The sequence below is a fragment of the Cavia porcellus genome, unplaced genomic scaffold (genome assembly GCF_034190915.1).
Source record: "Cavia porcellus strain 051 isolate PalLab524CR breed Dunkin Hartley unplaced genomic scaffold, mCavPor4.1 scaffold_13, whole genome shotgun sequence".
Taxonomy (NCBI): Eukaryota; Metazoa; Chordata; class Mammalia; order Rodentia; family Caviidae; genus Cavia; species Cavia porcellus.
In genome coordinates, this window is record NW_026947496.1 from 29673040 (window position 1) to 29691947 (window position 18908).

The 18908-nt window shown below is 37.2% G+C and overlaps 1 protein-coding gene across 1 annotated transcript in view; it reads left to right on the plus strand.

The window, feature by feature from the left end:
- LOC100733315 (zinc finger protein 431-like) overlaps window positions 1-4292 on the plus strand; it is a 29859-nt gene extending 25567 nt beyond the window's left edge. The window contains exon 4 of the mRNA XM_013151440.3: window positions 1042-4292. Coding sequence (XP_013006894.1) covers window positions 1042-2701 — 1660 coding nt within the window. The 3' untranslated portion in view covers window positions 2702-4292. The remainder of the gene's footprint in view (window positions 1-1041) is intronic.
- The last annotated feature ends 14616 nt before the right edge of the window (window positions 4293-18908 follow it).

Below are 18908 nucleotides of genomic sequence, written 5' to 3' on the forward strand. Positions count from 1 at the left end.
AATGGAAATGTGCAAAGAGATTTTTGAAAAGAGTAAAAAGAGAAATTCTACTTTACTTGGAATCGTGGTGCATCAAGACATTGATGTATGAGGATTGCCGAGAGGTAGCAGTCAGGCTGGGCTACATGGAGAGTTAAAGCCAGTTTGACTGTATAATGAGACAGTGTTTACAAAAAACATAGAACCTTTGTTTTATCCAGGTATGCTTCTCCTGGGTATCTTCCTTTCAAGGCTAAAATACACATATTATAATACATGCTTGCCCATCTTTCTAGCAGTACAATGTACAATATCTAAACTCAGGAAGCATCCTGCATGCTCATTCACCAATGAACACATTAAAGCAAATGAGTATCCTCAATGTAATAGTAACATGTTCTGCATCTTAGTACTATGTAAATCTATATTAGGAAAGACATACATTGATATTCAGCTTAGGTAATAGTATTTGCTAAGACTGTGTTAAAATTTTTTTAATAAAAAGCCTGGAATATAGCTCAGTGCTAAAACTCTGGAATCCATCACCAATACTGAATCAAATGTGGTATGTCTACCTAATGGAAAAATACTCACCATAAAAAAGAGTGAAATGAAGTCACGTAACAGAATGTAAATGAATTCTGTAGTCATTATCTTATGCTTAATGTATGAGACATAAATATCACTACACGTTATCCTTTGCATGAAAACCCAAAAATGTAAATTAAGTGGTAGAGGAGAGACAGTATAAAATAGACCAGTGGATGATTTAGAGAATGTTAAGAAATTCAGAAGAAGGCAGAGGATATTGAGTCCTGGATGAATGAGTATCAACACTTGCCAACATATGCTATTATAAAAAATGAATTACTAAAAAGAAAGTGTTATATTTTAGATATGTGAATTATAAACTCACTGCATTACACTTTTGGTAAATAAATGTTGTTTTCAAGCCATGATTCACAATATACAGTAAATTCATGATCGAATATTTTTAGAAGACAACTAACCTGATTTCTTCATAGTAAATCATTAATAAAAAGACTAATTTTTCTTTTGCAGGAAAGAAGTTATAAAATACTTGCAGTATAAATTATGGTATCCACATGAAGAAATGAGATTTTGCATTCCATATGTTAATATGAACATGAAACCATTCAGTACAAAATCAAGTGAACAGTATGCTTACAGAAAGTCCTTAATTGGTAACTTGTTGCCAGAAGTTCCCATCATACCTAACACAAGTATCAAACCACAGGAGTATCAAGAATTTGAAGATGGGAAAACCTGCACTGACTTCCACTGCTTTCACAAGCATGCAAACAAAAATCCTGGAGAGAAACCCTATGAATGCCAGGAAAGTTTTAAATGCCACTCTGATTATCCTGAAGGAGGCAACACTGAAAAAAAGTCATTTGTCTTTGAGCAAAATGTGGAACCTTTCAATACAGCCAACAGTGTTCAAACAGGGGAAAGAAACCTCAGTGTAGTGAATAATTATGTATATATACAATATGCAAAACATTTCCAGTCTCAGCATGATATTCAGATACATGAAAGGGCTAACACAATAGAAAATCACTATGTGAGTAAACAGTGTGGAACAGTATTCAGTAATAACACTTCACTTGGGAAATGCAAAAAAATTCACAGTGTGAAGAAACGGTATGTATGTAAGCAATGTATGAAATCCTTTACTACACACAGTGATTATAAAAGACATGAAAGAACTCACTCTGGGGAGAAGCCCTATGTTTGTAACCAGTGTGGGAAAGCTTTTGCAAGACAGAGTCATTGTAAAAGTCATGAAAGAACTCATACTGGAGAGAAACCATATGTATGTAAGCATTGTGGGAAAACTTTTAGCAGACACAGTAATTGTAAAAGTCATGAAAGAACTCACAGTGGGGAGAAACCCTATGTATGTAACCAATGTGGGAAAGCCTTTAGCACACACAGGTATTATCAAATACATGAAAGAATTCATACTGGAGAGAAACCATATTTTTGTTTCCAATGTGGAAAAGCATTTAAATGCCAAAAGGAATGTAAACTACATGAAAGAAACCACACTGGAGAGGTACGGTATGTATGTGACCAATGTGGAAAAGCATTTAAATCCCGAAGTGGATGTAGAATGCATCGAAGAACTCATACTGCAGAGAAACCCTATGTATGTAACCAGTGTGGGAAGGCCTATGCCACAAACAGTCAGTGGAAAAGACATGAAAGAACTCACTCAGGGGATAAACCCTATGTATGTAAACAATGTGGGAAAGCATTTATTTCCCTTTTTCAATGTAAAATACATCAAAGAACTCACACTGGAGAGAAACCATATGTATGTGACCAATGTGGAAAAGCATTTAAATCCCCAAGTGGATGTAGAATACATCAAAGAACTCACACTGGAGAAAAACTCTATGTATGTAACCAGTGTGGCAAAGCCTACACCACACACGATCATTATAAAAGACATGAAAGAACTCATTCTGGGGAGAAGCCTTATGTATGTAACCAATGTGGAAAAACCTATACCACGAACAGTCAATGTAAAAGACATGAAAGAACTCACACTGGAGAGAAACCCTATGTATGTAATCAATGTGGGAAAGCCTTCACCAGAAAAACTTACTGTAAAACACATGAAAGAAGCCATTTTAAGGAGAAAGCTTATGTATGTACAATGTGGGAAAGCCTTCACCAGACACAGTCATTGTAAAAGGCATAAAAGGACTCACAGTAGGTAGAAATCCTGTATATATAAACAGAATGGGAAATTTTTCAATAGAAACATTGTCAAAAACATGAAAGACCTAAGTTTCAGGAGAATCCATATTTATGTAAGCAGTGTGGGAAAGCTCTGCTGTCAGTCATTTCCAAAGACCAAGTTCTCTGAGTTTATATAATTAAATGGTATGAAAATGCATTAATTACACACACATATAGTGGGTTGTGAAATAAGCAATGGACAAAAGCCTCAGTAACCTAGTAATCATCACAGATTTAAAAATGTAATGGAATTTATTGTGCATATATAGATAAGATAACTTAAACAGTTAAAGACAGTTGACAGTCTTTTCAAGAAACTGAAGGAATCTTTCAATACATAGATACATCACTACATAGATTAAGGCATAAGTAATGATGAGAATCTGAATATCTGTGCACAGTGTGGGAAAGATTTTTATGTTTCTCAGTGAATTTGAAAAAATTCTCATGTGGGCAAAGTCATATCTATGTCATTAGTGTGGCAAATCTTTGAATTTTTTTCACTTCAACATAAATAAAAAATTCATAATAAAGGGAAACCTTGTGAGGGTAATTTTAGAACCATTTTGTAATTCCTGTAACTTCAGAAAACATGCATCCACACAAAAAGATAATATAGATGATTTGAGTTGTCCTCATTTTGACCTTTCATGTGTATATGACAATTCATAGTGGAAAAATAAATATCAGTGTTTTGGGGGTATCTGTAGTCATCTTGCTTTTTTTATTTTTCAGCTGAACACAATTCTGTGAAAAACCATTAAAATGATATACAAAAACCTTTGTCATACATAGAATATTGCATATTGAGTTAAATTCCTATGAATATACTGTTATAACTCAGAGTTTGAAAATCCTTTGAACATTTCTCATGTAATGCAAATATGTACAAGGAAATATTGTAAATATTGGGTATCTTATTTTCCTTGAAATGCAGGAACAGGAGATATCTTCAGTTGTAAACACAGTATACTGTTAAAATTTCTGGAGTATAAGTCTCATTTTGAGAATACACATTTTACTAACAAATGTGGGGCAACATGACTCCACAACTGAACTTTAGTTAATTTTTCTGATTTTGTTCTAGATTCTATTTAAATGGCTTGTTCACATAGTCCATTTTTCTAAAAAATACTTGTATATTGAAATGCTTAATGATTATATGTTCAGTTGTTTTTAACCACCTGTAGATTAACATATCTTTTCTATGTTTGAAGATATCTATGTATTACCCAATATAATTACAGATAATACATAGTACAAGATTGTGTATTATATGTGTCATTATATTCATATGTATACAATTTTCTGCATTGGTTACCACATAAAATTTTCTTGTCTTAGGCATATTGCCGTATAATTTAGTGGTAATATTTCTGTCAGTCATCCCACTAAACAAAATGCACTTCTATAAGTCTCCATGGCAGAGTCCAGAAGGAGCATGTGTTTTTGTCAGATAGTATGTAATTTATTGTTAGTCTCCTCACATACTATAAATAATGAAATAGTTTATCATTAAAAACACTCATTTTTTTTCACTATTTCTTTATGCTTTTTGTTTTTACTCCTTTGTTGTTTCTGGTGCTGTCAGCGAAACCCAGGGCATCAAAGTTTCCATGCAAACACTGTCACTGAGTTCCATCCCCAGTTTACTTTTTTACAGTTGTTTTTAGTCTTTTCTCCTTTTTAAATCATATATTTTTCTTCATTTTTTCCTTTTGATTTTCCCAATTCTATAAATATCCCTCTAGTACCAACAAAATGCTTCGCTTCATTTCTTACTTTGGAATGTCATAGCATATATATCGAAGTTTCAATTTTTTTCTTCAATTTCCCCGTTCACAAACCAACCCATCTTTAAGAATATCACCATGGTGCTTTATTGGTCTTCAGATAGTTTTTTTTTTATAAAATTACTCTTGAATTATTTTGTACCACTACAATTAGGATTAGATTAATAGATATACTTAACATCAAAACTGAACTTAGAAAATATAAAAATTCTTCAGTCTAATATCCATAATAAAATTAAAGGAGAAAATTTAAAACTAGCAATGTAGAAAATCTGAGTGTGGCAGTGTCACTACAGAATTGCATGGCAACCTTAGACAAAATCTAACCCCGATGTTCTTCAGATTCTATAAAGAAATAGAAATGGAAGTAGTAGTCCCAAAGTCATTCCTAAAAGCAAACATTCCACAATCAGAAAAGGATGCAAGTAAGAAGTACAGAGTCATCCAAGTAGGCACTGGAAGGTGTGGCATTGGTCGCCATACCTAGGAAAGTAGCACAGTGACCCAGCAAGGTCCTGGTGGGGGTACACATGATGAGCAGGCAGGATCAATGCTCTGGAAAAGCATGAAACAGCAGTGAATGTGAGCCAGCAGTTGCTAAGTTAGGTGAGCCAGGGTTATGCTTTGGCACACAGACATGGGGGGGGCATCATTTTTTTAATCAAAAGACTTAGGGATGGAGGGAACTCAGTCAGTAGAAGACCAGTTCCAGGTCCCTACAGCCAAAGGCCAAGGTCAGTCCCATACCCTGCAAACCTGACTGGAGCACAGAACTCATTTCTATGTGTGACTTGGAACTATGACAGAAAAGACACTAAAGGGCTGTTACTGCTCACTATTTCTGGTACATTTTTTTCCTGTTCCATTTGGATTCTTATTGTTTTGTTTTGTCTTGTTTTCTCTTTGTGGTTATTTTTATAGTTTGTTTTTCCTCTTCTGTTTTTCTACTCTCATGTGTTACGTTTTAAAAATTTTTATTTTCTTCTACTCAGCTTCTGTCTCTATCAGTCATTGCACCTTATAGAACCCCAATAGAAAGAAACCATTAGACAGAGCAAGCAATTAAACAATGGAGAAAAAAACCATCAATAGGAAAATACCATGACAAAGCTTGCTAATAACCATTAATGTAAATGGTCTCAACCCTAACCATTAGGATGAAGGCATCTGCCTAAGGCAGAGTTGGCAGGCTCATGAGATTGAAGTGGTCACAAGACAGGGACCCCGTCTACTTAGCTGACTTGTCCCACTGTACCGTGGACTTGGTCTGTGTGTTCAACTGGCTTTCTTTTTTCTGCCACATCAGGATTTTCTTCTGTTTTGTTTACTGATGTGTGGTTATTCTTGTTTTTCCTCTTTTCCTTCTTTTTTAATTCTACACTCTTTATTTCACAACATAGATTCTTTAACTTTTTGTTTTCTACTCAACTTCTCTCTTTAGTCAACTAGGGTTCTTGATAGAATACCAATAGAAAGAAGCAACCAATCAGGGCAGCAATTAAACACAGAGGAAAAGCAGTCAACCAACAACAGGAAAATAATATGAAAAAGATAAGCCAATACTTATCATTTACAACCAGCAATATAAATGGTCTCAACTCTCCAGTCCAAAAAAAAAAAAAATAAGACTGACATAATGGATCAAGAAGCAAGGTCCAACAATATCCTGCAGTCAAGGAAAACATTTAACTCCAAAAGAAACTCAGAAACTAAAAGTGAATGGGTGGAAACTACTCTCTGCAACAGGAACCCCAAAACAGGTACTGGTACCTATTTTTGCCCAAAATAGAAATTTCAAGCAAAGGCTGATCAAAAGAGACAAAGAAGGTCAATACATACTTGTTGAGGGAAAACTCCAAGAGGAAGATATAATAATAATAAATATATATGCATATGTTATTGATCCATTTGTCAAAGATCAGAGCACTGTACATACCTGCTTAGATTATGCATTCTCCATTTTGCTTCATTTATACACACATCTGTTTTTTCCACTAAGATGTCAATTCTGTCATTCTAGTTTTGTAAAAAAATTTTGAAGTCTGGGATTATGATTCTTCTAGCTCTACCATTGGTGCTCAGGAAATCTTTGATATTTTGAGTAGTTTCTGTTAAAAATGCTGTTGGTGTTTTGATTGCCAATGGATTCAGGCTTTCCATCAGTCTTAGTTATATGGTCATTGTGACAATATTGGTTCTCCATACTCAGAAACAGCATATGCATTTTTGCTTTTTGAAGTGTTCTTTGTTCTCATTTTCCAGAACACTGGTTTTCCTCATAGAAATCTTTCACTTGTTTTCTTAGATTATTGTCACCATATTTAAATATGTCAGTGTTGTAGTTGTTAGTATTGTTTTCCTGATTTCTTTCAGTGGCTTCATTTTATACAGAAATACTATTGATTGTGATTGAGTTTTGTATCCTACTTTCCAATATTTGTTTAATAAGTCTAAAGCTCTACCATGGAATTTTTTCAATAGTCTATGAAAAGAATTACCACATCTACAAATAAAGCTAACTCACTCTATCCTCTATGTTTTCTTTATGTTTCTTTCTCTTCTCCAATTGTTCTGCCTAAGTTTTGAATACTACATTAAATAGGAGTGATAAGGGCTAGCAACCTTGTCTTAAGTCTGATTTTAGGGCAAAAGGATTAAAAAATTCTGTTTAATATGATGTTGAATGAGTTCATTATAAACGACTCATCAGACTGAAATAAGGTCTCATGGTAAATAGTTCAGAATTTGACTCTGAATGTATTGCAATTTGTGAAAGATTTTTTTCTGCATCAAAGGAGATGATAATGTGATTTTTGTTCTTGATTTATTTATGTGGCGTATTGTATTCATGACTTTAAAAGCCTTCTGAAACACTCCCTGCATGTTGTCCTCTGGCTAAGTCACCATTCTCTGCACTCTTCACAGTGATCCCTTTCTTTCTGAAAAGCATCTCTTAACTGCCTATATGTATGCTGTTTCCTCAGGGACACTGTGGAATTCAACGGCTTTATGTAGAGAAGGCAGGGATGCCTGATGCGTTACTGATGGTGAGTGTTGAGGAACTGAGCAGAATATCCTGGGAACACAAGCCTCAAGGAGTTTGGAGAAGAATAAATGAGTGCCAGTTTGTTTTTTGTTACTCTCAAGTGTGTTGACACTTGCTGTTTCTGCCACTGACAAAATACCTAGTGATGACACTTTTCTCTGCATTCAAATTGAGTCTTAGTATGCTCTAATTTTTAATATTTCTTGGGATCCATCAGTTCTTTTTCAGATTTCTTTCTTTCAGTGGTCTGCAAATATATCAATTGCTTTTCCTATTTTGACTGGGGAATGTAGAAGAATTAGAAACCTATGTTAGTGACCTGCCCCTGATGAATTTCAGGTTCACTTCCTCAGGTTTTTGTTCTCCTCCCAGATGAAATATAAGCTGGACATATGTTGCAATTGGGCAATGGACTAAGAAAGGTCTCACTTCCCATTGAAAAGCTCTTTTTCTTCTTTTAGGTGTGATGTTTTTCCCCTTCATTTTGTCTTTCCATGTGAGTCTTTCTTCATTACCTCCATTTCCACTTCCTCTGTCTTCCTGAGTGTGTCTTAGGAGTCTTTCTCATAAAGTGTTGTGCAAGTTGGCCTTGATGAAGAGCGCAGCCCATTTTTCAAACTATCCTTCTCATTTCCCAGGCCTGTCCCCTGTGGCTACTCTGTTGCTTCCTTCCACACTGTCAAAACATCCAGGACACAGCCTGTGAGTCCAACCCATTGTTGTTGGAATTATCTGTCATAGAACATTTTGTAAAAGTTACCTCTGAATCAGAATAAACATTTATTTTCTATCTTTTATATCTAATGTCTGGATATAAAACACACAATAATGCATATTTCAGAAATTGCCTTTCTGAACTCTGGGTTTAAATTTGCAGCTACAATCACCTATGTCTTCTCACCATCTCTTCTCAGTCTTACCATTTCTTCTGCTTTTCCTGCTTGGCTCATTGTTACTACTTACACTGATAATACTCTCTTGTTCTTTATGCATTATTTTCAGCTGAAGATTGTCTTTTCAGTCAACTCTAGTAAGAGATAATCCAGCAAACATGTTAGCTATTCCTTTAAATATACTTAAACTTCTCCACAGTCCACGGTCAAATTAGAATATCTTCTTCTTCTTCTTTTGTTTTGTACCAGGGGTCGAGCTCACAACATTGCATTTGCCAAGCAGGCACTTACGCCACTGAGCTAAACCTCCAGCCCTTTCATCTTCTAAAGGAAATATAACTTCTTTCACCAGTGATCTACATTTTTTAATTTGCATGCACCATCAGTGTACTGCATACCACATATATCCCTTTTCTTGCCATTTTATATAATTTGAGTAATTCAGCACTTACTTCTGTGTCTTTTTATCATGATGTTTTCAAGTTTCCTCCATATTTTATCATGAAACACAAATGCATGTTTTGTTTTTAAATTTGTACTTCATGAATATGTTGTATGCCTGTTTACTCAGCGAATTATTCACACTGAAATCATGAACTTCAAATAAAAAATAAGCTGTATGCATTCTTATAAACAATTTTTGATTAATGGCTACTATAATATTTCAATAAAATAAAACACAACAAGATAGAACCAATCAAAACAGAAGAACAAAAGCATGGCAGGACTTCAAAACAAGATGATAGTAAATCAGCAATGGCTTCCATAATGTCTTGTTTTCTTCAAAATAGCTGTTCATACCATCACACATAATAAAATCAAACAAAACTGAATAAAGCCAATCAAACCAATGAATGAAAGCATTACAAGACTTCAAAGCAATATAATAGGAAACCATGATTATCATAAAATATTCAAAATAGCTGTCCCTACCATCTGACAGCAAAAAATCTAACAAAACAAGACAGAATAAAAACAAACTTAACAAAATTATGTAAACAATGCAAGAGTTTGAGATCAGACAATAAAAAATTGACAGTAGTTTCACTTTTCCCTCCCAGGTGTTTCCTCCCCTATCACTCTTACATTAACTGTTTTGCTTTTGGATCCCATTAGCTCCTTCTATTTCTTATGCTAGGGTTCACGCATATGAGTGTGTACTGTTTCAGCCATGAACATGATCTCCAGTTCTGTCCATTTACCTACAGGAGCCTTGAGATTATTCTACTTTATAGCTGGGTAGCTTTCAGATGCATGAAAATGCCATAACTTTCTTATCCATTCTGTGGTTGATGGGCAAATTACTCTTTTTGTTTTTTGGTCTCCTGTCACATGGAAAAATTGTTTTCTTTCCTTTAATTTTCAGTCTACAAATTTCCTTTCCAGTTAGATGTGTTTCTTGTATGCACTATATTGATATCTTGTTTCTTGATCCACTCTCCCTGTGTTTCTTTTTATTGCTGACCTGAGGCCATCTACATTAATGGTTACAACCAGCATATTTGTTTATCTTTGTCCTGCTATCCTCCTGTTGTTGGCCCTCCACTTTTCCCTTTCATTCTATTGCCAGTCTTTTTTGGTGATCTTCCTCTGTTGCTGTTCTTGGAACTATGGTCATCTTTATCTCTCTCTAGAATATTCTTTAGTACTCTCTGTAGGGTTGATTTGGTAGTCATGAATTCCTTCAGTTGTTCTTTATCATGGAAGTATCTTAGTTTTCCATCAATTTTGAAAGATAGTTTTGCTGGATAGATCAATCTGGGTTGGAAATTGTTTTCTTTTAGGGTTTGAAACACTTCACTCCAAACTCTTCCTGACTTGATGGTTTGTGTTGACAAGTCTGCTGTGATTCTGATTGGTTTTCCTTTTTAGGTGGTCTGTCTCTTTTCTCCAACAGCTTTTAATATTCTGTTCTTGTGCTGAATTTCTGGGATCTTGATGTCTGGGTGTAGGTTTACTTTGGTTATGGCTAGTTGGAGTCGTATATGCCTCATTTATGTGCATGCAGATCCATTTCCCATGTTTGGGAAGTTTTCTTCTATTACTTCTGTGAATATCCCTTTAATTTCATTTGTGTTGACCCCTGCTTCTTCACTGATACCTATCACTCTTAAATTATTCTTCTTTGCATCATCTTGCAGCCATTGAGTTGGTATTTCCTGATGGCATGTTATTTTAAAGAGATCTTTCCTTTCATGATCACTGGCTTCAATACTATCTTCAAGGTTTGAAAGTCTTATCTTCAGTCTCTTTCAAGCAGTTTTGCCAGCTTTTGATTGAATTTTTAATGTCCTGCATCTTTCTTTGAATGTTTCATGCATTATAATGTATTTCTACATTCATTCAAGGTTTTTATCATTTTCCTATGCTCTTCTTTATTGTCTATGTCTACTTTAGACCTGATGAACAATTCTTTCAGCATGTTTGTGATTTCTTCTTTTACCTTAGACATTATTTCTGACTTCACTGTTTTTACAATCTCAGGAAGTTGTTTCCTTACTTCAGTTGCCATCCTCTCAGAGATTTCAGGTGTGTGACTTCCAGTGTCTTCCATGACTGTATCTTCCAGACTTATTGTGGGTGGGCTAGAGGTCTGAGTTTGCCTTTTACTTCTTTGTCTTGACATTCACCTGAGCTCCTCCCAACAAGCTGGTTGTGGGGTCCCAGGGACTTCCCACATTGGCTGGCTCTAGGCAGTGTAGAGGGATGGGACAGGCACCTGAATTCCTCTAATTCCAAATTTTCAGGGAAGTAGCAAGGTGTGGAGTGGGCTTCTCCAGAGTTATGTAGCTACACTAGGGCTTTGCTGATGATCAGCGTTGCAGTCTTCTTTCAGCCTGTGTGTCTACACTTGGACTCCCACAACAGTGGCAGCCACACAGGGGTGTGTTTGTCTGATTTTGCTAGTGGATGATGGCTGTCTGAGGGAACCAAGGGCCTCAAATGGTGGCCTACAGATGCACAGGGCTTACCTAGCTATGTGTCCCTGCTCCTGCTGGCTGCCTGTAGGGAGGAGTCTTCCGATGGAAGCTCCCTGGAGGTGAAGGTAGATCTAATGGTTCTCTCTGCCCATACTGGCTGCCTGGAGGATGTGCCCTTTTTGTGGTGGTCCACAGCAGGCAGAGGTGGATCTGCCTGTGTCCTTCAGCCCATGCTGGGTGCACAGAGGAAAGGGCCTTCCAGTGGTGGCACATGGCAGGTAGAGGTGGGTCTTTTGGTTCTCTCTGCCCACACTGGGTGCATGGAGGAAAGGGCCTACCAATGGCAGTGCCTGGCTAGACAGAGGCAGATCACCTGGTTCTCTATGCCTGGGCTGGGCATACAGAGGAAAGGGCCTTTTAATGGTGGTGCTTGCCAGGCAAAGGCATATTGCCTGGTTCTCTCTGCCCACACTGGGCATGTAGAGGAAAAGGCCTTTCAGTGGCAGAGCCCAGCAGGCAGAGGTGAGTCCTCTTCTGGTTCTCTCTGCCCATGCTGGGCATGCAGAGGAGATGGCCTTCCAGTGGTGGCATCAAGTAGGCAGAGGCAGGGTTTGGTGAATTTTAAACACATGAATTTTTGCCTCTGAAACATGGTAGGATAATTAGTTCCATGTGAAAGATCAAGGAAATACATGAGATATGATGTTAGTTCACTAATTTTCCTCCATCTGTGAGAGAAAGTATGAAGATTAGATTAGTATTAATTTGGAGCTGAGTGAGGATCAGAAGCACTTGCTTCTAACTCTGATGAGTTGAGCAAACCAGATTATCCCACAAATAAAAATCATACTTGGCCAGATGAGTCAAATTGAGACAGGATCAATAACATGAGCTCATAGTTTAAAATCAACTATTCTTACCATATGAGGAGATAAGACTAGTGAGACAGTAATGAGAACACTGTTGAAGTTGGTCTGCCATAATTCTGGGACAGGGCTGTGTTAGTATATATGTGAATATGCTATAAAATTCCATTTTTAGTATTTTTATTTTTACCTCAAAAATAAGTTGAAGACTATGAGCATAGCTATATGAAAAACAATTTTCTCACATATACAGGAAACTGGATTAAATACTTTTATGCTTTGGATTTGGATGTTCCCCCAAAGCCTCATGCAGGCATGGGGTGGGCAGACCCTTTGAAGGCAGTTGAATCTAGAATTTGTGATTGGTTCATTGTCTAGTACTGGGATTGGTAGTGTGAGTGCTGGACCTGCCTGTGGGCAGAGAGACAGCATAAAATCTAAGGGATGAAAAAGGCTTGCATCTTCCTTTTTGCCCATTTTACCCTGGTCACTTCTGGTATTTGCCTCAGCCAACACCAGCGATTGCTCCTCAGCCAAGTCACCTTGCCTTGGAGCCAGCAAATATGGACTGAAACACCAAGAACTTTAAGCTAAATAAACCTTTCTTTCCTTCATTGTGAGTCTCAGGTATTTTGTCTCAGTAATGAGAGAAAAATAACTAAGAATTTGGTTGTTGCTGTGACTGTACCAGGTGATGTCATTCTAGAGCCTTTGGAAATGGCTTGCATCAAGAATTAGGAAAGGACCAGAGATGTTGACTGAAAGAGTAGTTCTAGAATGCTTTAAGCTGTTCTATATGTAAGATTCTGGTCAGAGTTCAGAAGACCAAAAACTTGATAGAAATCCTGCCAGTAAAAACCAGTTTCAGGTGGTTTCTGCTGGGAAGGGGGACTGCATTGGCTGGTAGACTGGACATTGTGTGTTATGACTTGGCAGAAAGTTTGTCTCTATTTTGCTCATGTGCAGAGACTGCCTGACACAGAGATTAAGGGTGGTGGAATAACTAATCTGGCAGAAGAAATTTCATTATAGTTTAATGTTGAGGTGGTGGCATGGCTACTGTTGGGGGATTTCAGCCAGATTTATGTTGCGCATCAAGAGCAAAGAGCCCAACAGAATGATTTAAAATGTGACTGTGGCCAGAAATAAGTAAAGTTGTGGACTGTAAATATAGAGCTGAAATCTCAATTGCTGAGAGGAACAGAACATGATGCCCCTTGGGGGCATCATGGGAAGCCATGGGTCTCCACCCTTTGGAGCTTCAAAACTGCAAAATTGAAAGACCTTGCTTTGAAGAGAAATCTGCAGTACCATATTCCAGAATGACAGCAGAGGCTACATGGGGTTCTGAAATGGCAGCAGCATAAAGAATTTGTTCCTTACAATGTTGTGCAGAGTGCTCAATGATCCAGGCACTCAGTGCCTACAGCCAAGTAAGGGGGAAATCTGCTACTGCTCTAGCTGGCAGCAGACCCCAGCATCATCACATGGCACTGAGTATAGATGCATACAGATACAAGATTTCCAACTCTGAAAAGACATCAAACCCTATTTTAAAAGGAGTGAAACAACAGGCACTGTGCCTCTGAGAGGGTAGCATGTGAAGCTGTGAGTTTGAACCCAAAGGTGCAGTGGAGACCCAAGAAGTTTGAGAAAACCAGGAACATAGATAATCTAAGGCAAGCTGCAAGGACTGAGTAGACCAGGCCTAAGAGAGAAGCCATGGGAGCTACAGCCACATGGAATGCCCCTGGGGCTCAGTCACACAAGACTTTTGGAACTCACCACTTATCACAGATTGCTTCAAATGTTCCACATGGAACTATAGGACTTAATATTTTCCCTGCTGGTAATGTTTATTATGTGCCATTGAATGTTAGAAATGTTTAACTTTGTTTTCACTTGTACAAGGGCTCAAAGCTAACAATTTTCCTTAAACCTCAGAGGAGACTTGGGACTTGGACTTTTCAGTGATTATGAAACTGCTAGGACTTTGACAACTCTTTCAGATGGACTAAATGTGTTTTCCATAAAGAGATATCTCAGCAGTAAGAGAAAAGTAACTAAGACAAACGGCATTATCACAAAAAACAAATATGACAGAAAGAAAGATGACTTAAGAAAAATACCAGAAAAGACCTAGAACAGCAAAGGCAATTCTTTTTTTTTTTTGTGGGATTGAACTCATGACCTCACACTTGCTAGGTAGACCCCTGAAATTCAAAGACCCAATCCAAAAATGGGCATCTGAGATGAATACACAGTTCTCAGATGAAGAAATACAAATGGCAAATAAATACATAAAAAATGTTCATCATCATTAGTCATTAAAGAAATGCAAATTAAAATCACACTGAGATTCCATCTCATTCCAGAAAGAATGGTCAGAATCAAGAAAACTATCAACAACAAGTGCTGGAAAGGCTGTGGGGAAAAAGGAACTCTCCTACACTGTTGGTGGGAGTGTAGACTGGTGCAACGACTATGGAAGTCAGTCTGGAGGTTCCTCAAAAAGCTGGGATTGTAAGTCCCATTTGGCCCAACTATTCCACTTCTGGGCATATTCCCAGGAGAACTGATAACATCATACCACAGTGATATATGTGCACCCATGTTTTTTTTTTTTAATTTTATTTTTTATCAGTACCAGGGATTGAACTCATGACCACACACTTGCAAGGCAGGCACTTATGCCACTGAGCTAAATACCCAGCCCCTGCACCCATGTTTATATCAGCACAACTCATAATAGCCAGATCTTGGAAACAACCTAAATGCCCATCAGCTGAGAAACAGATAATAAAAAGATGTGGTATTTTTATACATTGGAGTACTACTCAGCTATAAAGAATGATCACATTGAGATATTTATAAGTAAGTGGATGCAACTTGAGACCATAGTCATAAGTGAAATAAATTAAACTCACATGTATAAATACTGCATTGTCTCTTTAGTGTAAGAAATGGTAAGAATACATAAGATATAAAATCCTCAATAAATATAATGAAAGGCTAAGAATCTCTCAAAGCAAAAAAAAAATATCTCAGGGTAAAGGAGGAAAATGAAAAAGGAAGGGAAAAGAAAAATATCTAAATTTATATAAACACACTTAAGATAGCTAAGATGATTGTGCTACAAATTCTATAAATTTATAGAACAAACCAGTTAACATTCATAGAATTGAAACAATTTTGCATAATTTCATCTGGTGACCTGAGGAACTCGAAGATCACTATGTAAAATATCAACCTTAGCTCTGTTCCTACCACCTTGTTTTTAAGGCCTATCTCCTCATTGTTTTGGGCTCTTTACTATTGCTATTTGTCTTTTTAGTTTCTTATTTGTCTAGTAATGTGTTTTGTTTTTCCCTCTAATACAGAAGGGATAGATATACATGTAGAGGCTTATACATGCCTAGAACATCTCCTAAACAATTTACCAGAATTGATTATATTACGTATGATGAAATGAACAGCTACTGTGAAGAAAAATAGACATTATGGTATCCATTGTTGATTTCCTATTGTCATCCTGTGAAATCCAGTAATGCTTCTATTTTTGTTCAGAGTGGTTTTAGTCTGTTTTGTATTGTTTAATTTCAACATACATGAAGGTATGCACAGCTATTTTGAAGTGAACAAGAGACATTATAGCAGCCATTGTTGATTTTCCTATTGTCTGCTTTTGAAGGCTTATAATGCCTTTAGTACTCTGCTCTTATAAGTTTTATATTACTTTGTTTTGTATGAATTCATTGTTTGTGAAGATATAGACAAGCATTTAGAAGAAAACAAGAGACATTATGGTAGCCACTGTGGATCTCCTGTTATCTTGCTTTGAAATCTGTGTCTCTTACATTGTTTTATTCTGATATGATTTGTTCTGTTTTGTTATATTTAGTTTTACCCTTTTTAAAATAAAAAAACTTAAAAATAGAAAAGTAATGGAGCTAAATTAAAACTGGCTTGAACTGAGATCACTTTAGAGGACATACGTGCACTGAATTGCACACCCATCTGTATCGCCACACTATCTTCTACAGCCAAGGTGTCAAAATGACCTAAATCACCACCAATACCTGTGTTAGACAATTTTGATTCAGTTCCTGTGTCCAAATAGCTCATATAAATTACCAGGGGAAATGTTGCTTTTCCATGATTTCAGAGGTTTCCTACCTTGTTCAACATATTTAATTGTGGTAGTCTTGTGATGAGGCGGAAACAGCTTTAGAAAGGCTTGAAAGTAAAAACTGATCCACTCATGAACTCAAGAGAGGCAGAGACAGAGGCAGATGTGGAATTGGAGGAAGCAGTGAAGCAGTGAAGACAGAGGCAGAAGAAGGAGGAGGTGGAGGAAGTGGAAGAAGATAAAAAAGAAGATAGAAGTAGAAAAAGAAGAAATATAAGGAGGGTGGAAGAAATAAGTATATCATCTTAGTGCATAATCCAGGGACACTTTTCCTCCAATATATCTATGAATTAATACACTGATGATTCAGGCAGTATATCATGACATTAAATTTGGAAAAACCAAGCACCTAGCCTTCAATTAACTTCCTTCAAAGCCTTTGCATTGAAATGAATAATAGTTGAAAGGATAAGATAAAGTTTATTCATAGAATGAAATTTTATTTACAGTGAAGACTCCTTTCATTTGTGACAAGGCCTCATAAACTGAAATATGTGACATGTAAACAAATTAAACTTTGACCATATTTTTTAAGCATGTGTCTTAGTTACTTTTCTCTCATTGATGAAATAAAATACCTAATATAGAGGTGAAGAATGAAAAGTCTATTTAGCCACAGTTTCTGGAGGTTTTAGTCCATGCTCTGCTGGCTCCAAAGGTTGGTGGTGTGACAGGAGGGCATCTGTTCATAGCAGTGGAATACAGCAAAACAAGAGCAAAATGGGAAGGTGCAAGCCTATTTTCCTCCCTTATATTGTAATTGTTTGCCAGTTACCCTTCCTAGGGAAAGTGTAGCTCTCACACTCACAACCTCAGCACTAGACAATGAACCAATCAAAAATTTATATTTGGCTTCCTCTGATAAGCCTGTCCCCCCATGACCACATGAGGCTTTGGGGGGACATCTAGACAAAAACTGTACTATTCCACTTCTGTCTGCTGAAGACTCATGCACATTCCTTTATGAAAAAGGCATTTAGTCCATCTTTAAGGGTTGCCAAAGTTCTAACAGTTTCTGCATTGCTGAAAAGCACAATTTCCAAGTGTCCTCTAAATTGTAAGGCAGACCCTTATATGTGTGCCCTGTACAAATGAAAAGTTACTTAAACACTCCCAACATTTAGTGACACCAGGTAAACATTTTCATTCCAAAAGTGACCAACAGGAAGATATAAAGGATTTGGATCAAAGACAATCCAAAATCCAGCAGAGGATACATTAAATATGGTAGTTCCATGTGGCACATCCAAGCTCCAAAGGGCTTAGGCCAAGTTGTGAGCTCCAAAGGTCTTGTGGGACTCTGCCCCTATTACATTTTTGTTGGTGTTAGCTCCCATGGATTCTCTCTTGGGACCTCTTAGTGTTATCCTTGCAGTTTTCCTGAGACTATCCATGTTCCTGGCTTCTCAAAACTTTTGGGTTCTCTATTGCCCCTTTGGTTTCACCCTTACAGCCTCATATATTACCCTCTCAGGAGCACACTTCCTGGCTTCCAAAACCTTCTGAAATCATGGTGAAAGCCTTAACACCATTGCTCTTGCATTGTGCATATGCATAAAATCAATGCCATGTGGGTAATGCCAAGGTCTTCTGCCAGGAGGAACAGGAGCCACACATGGCTGTAAGAGTCAATGCCTGGCTCATGGAGCACTCTGCATCCAATTCTGTGGAACAGATTCTCCATGCGGCCACCATTCTATAACATGGTTTTCTGTGACTTTTTTCTCAAAGTCTTTCACTTTTCAATTTTGAGATTTCAGTGGTTAAAGATTTGCTTCTTCTTGAGATACCCTCAAGCTGTCTTTTCTATTACTCTATTCCTTCTCAGCTGTCAGAATCTCTTCTGCTCTATCTTTGCAGCCCACAGTTTACTGAAGGTTCCCTTCTTGTCAAACTCATAAAGTTTGGGATCTTTATTCTCCTGGGATCTTTGTTTTTGAGAATCAAGAGCTAAAAGCCCCCAACAATAGCCATGCCACTGCCTCAATATTAGACTGTCTTGGAAATTCTTCTGCCAAATTAATTAGTCTGCCACCATTAATTTCAGCCTCAGGTAAAGTCTCTGGACATGAACAAAATTCAGACAAACTTTTTAGCAAGCCATAACACACTTTTATCTGTACTCCAACAACCAATGCAATCTTTCCAAGCAGAAACCTCCTAAGCCTTGCTCTGAGAAGAGAGAAGGGCTGACTAGGGAATTGCATTCCTTGGAATTAAGAAAATTTTATGCAGCCATCCAAGCACCGGCATGCCTGTGCAACCATGATGCGAAAGGGCATGAGTACTATTGGAGCTGAGATGTTGGCATCATCCATAGGGCCCTGGTTTTATGAGTATGCAGTAGGCTAGGGTTCATGGATATTGCAGGTTCCATTGGAATTTCAGAAGAAGGCCTAGGAGTCTGGTCAGTGTGTCCATGAGAAGGCAGTGTGCAAAGCTGTGAGAG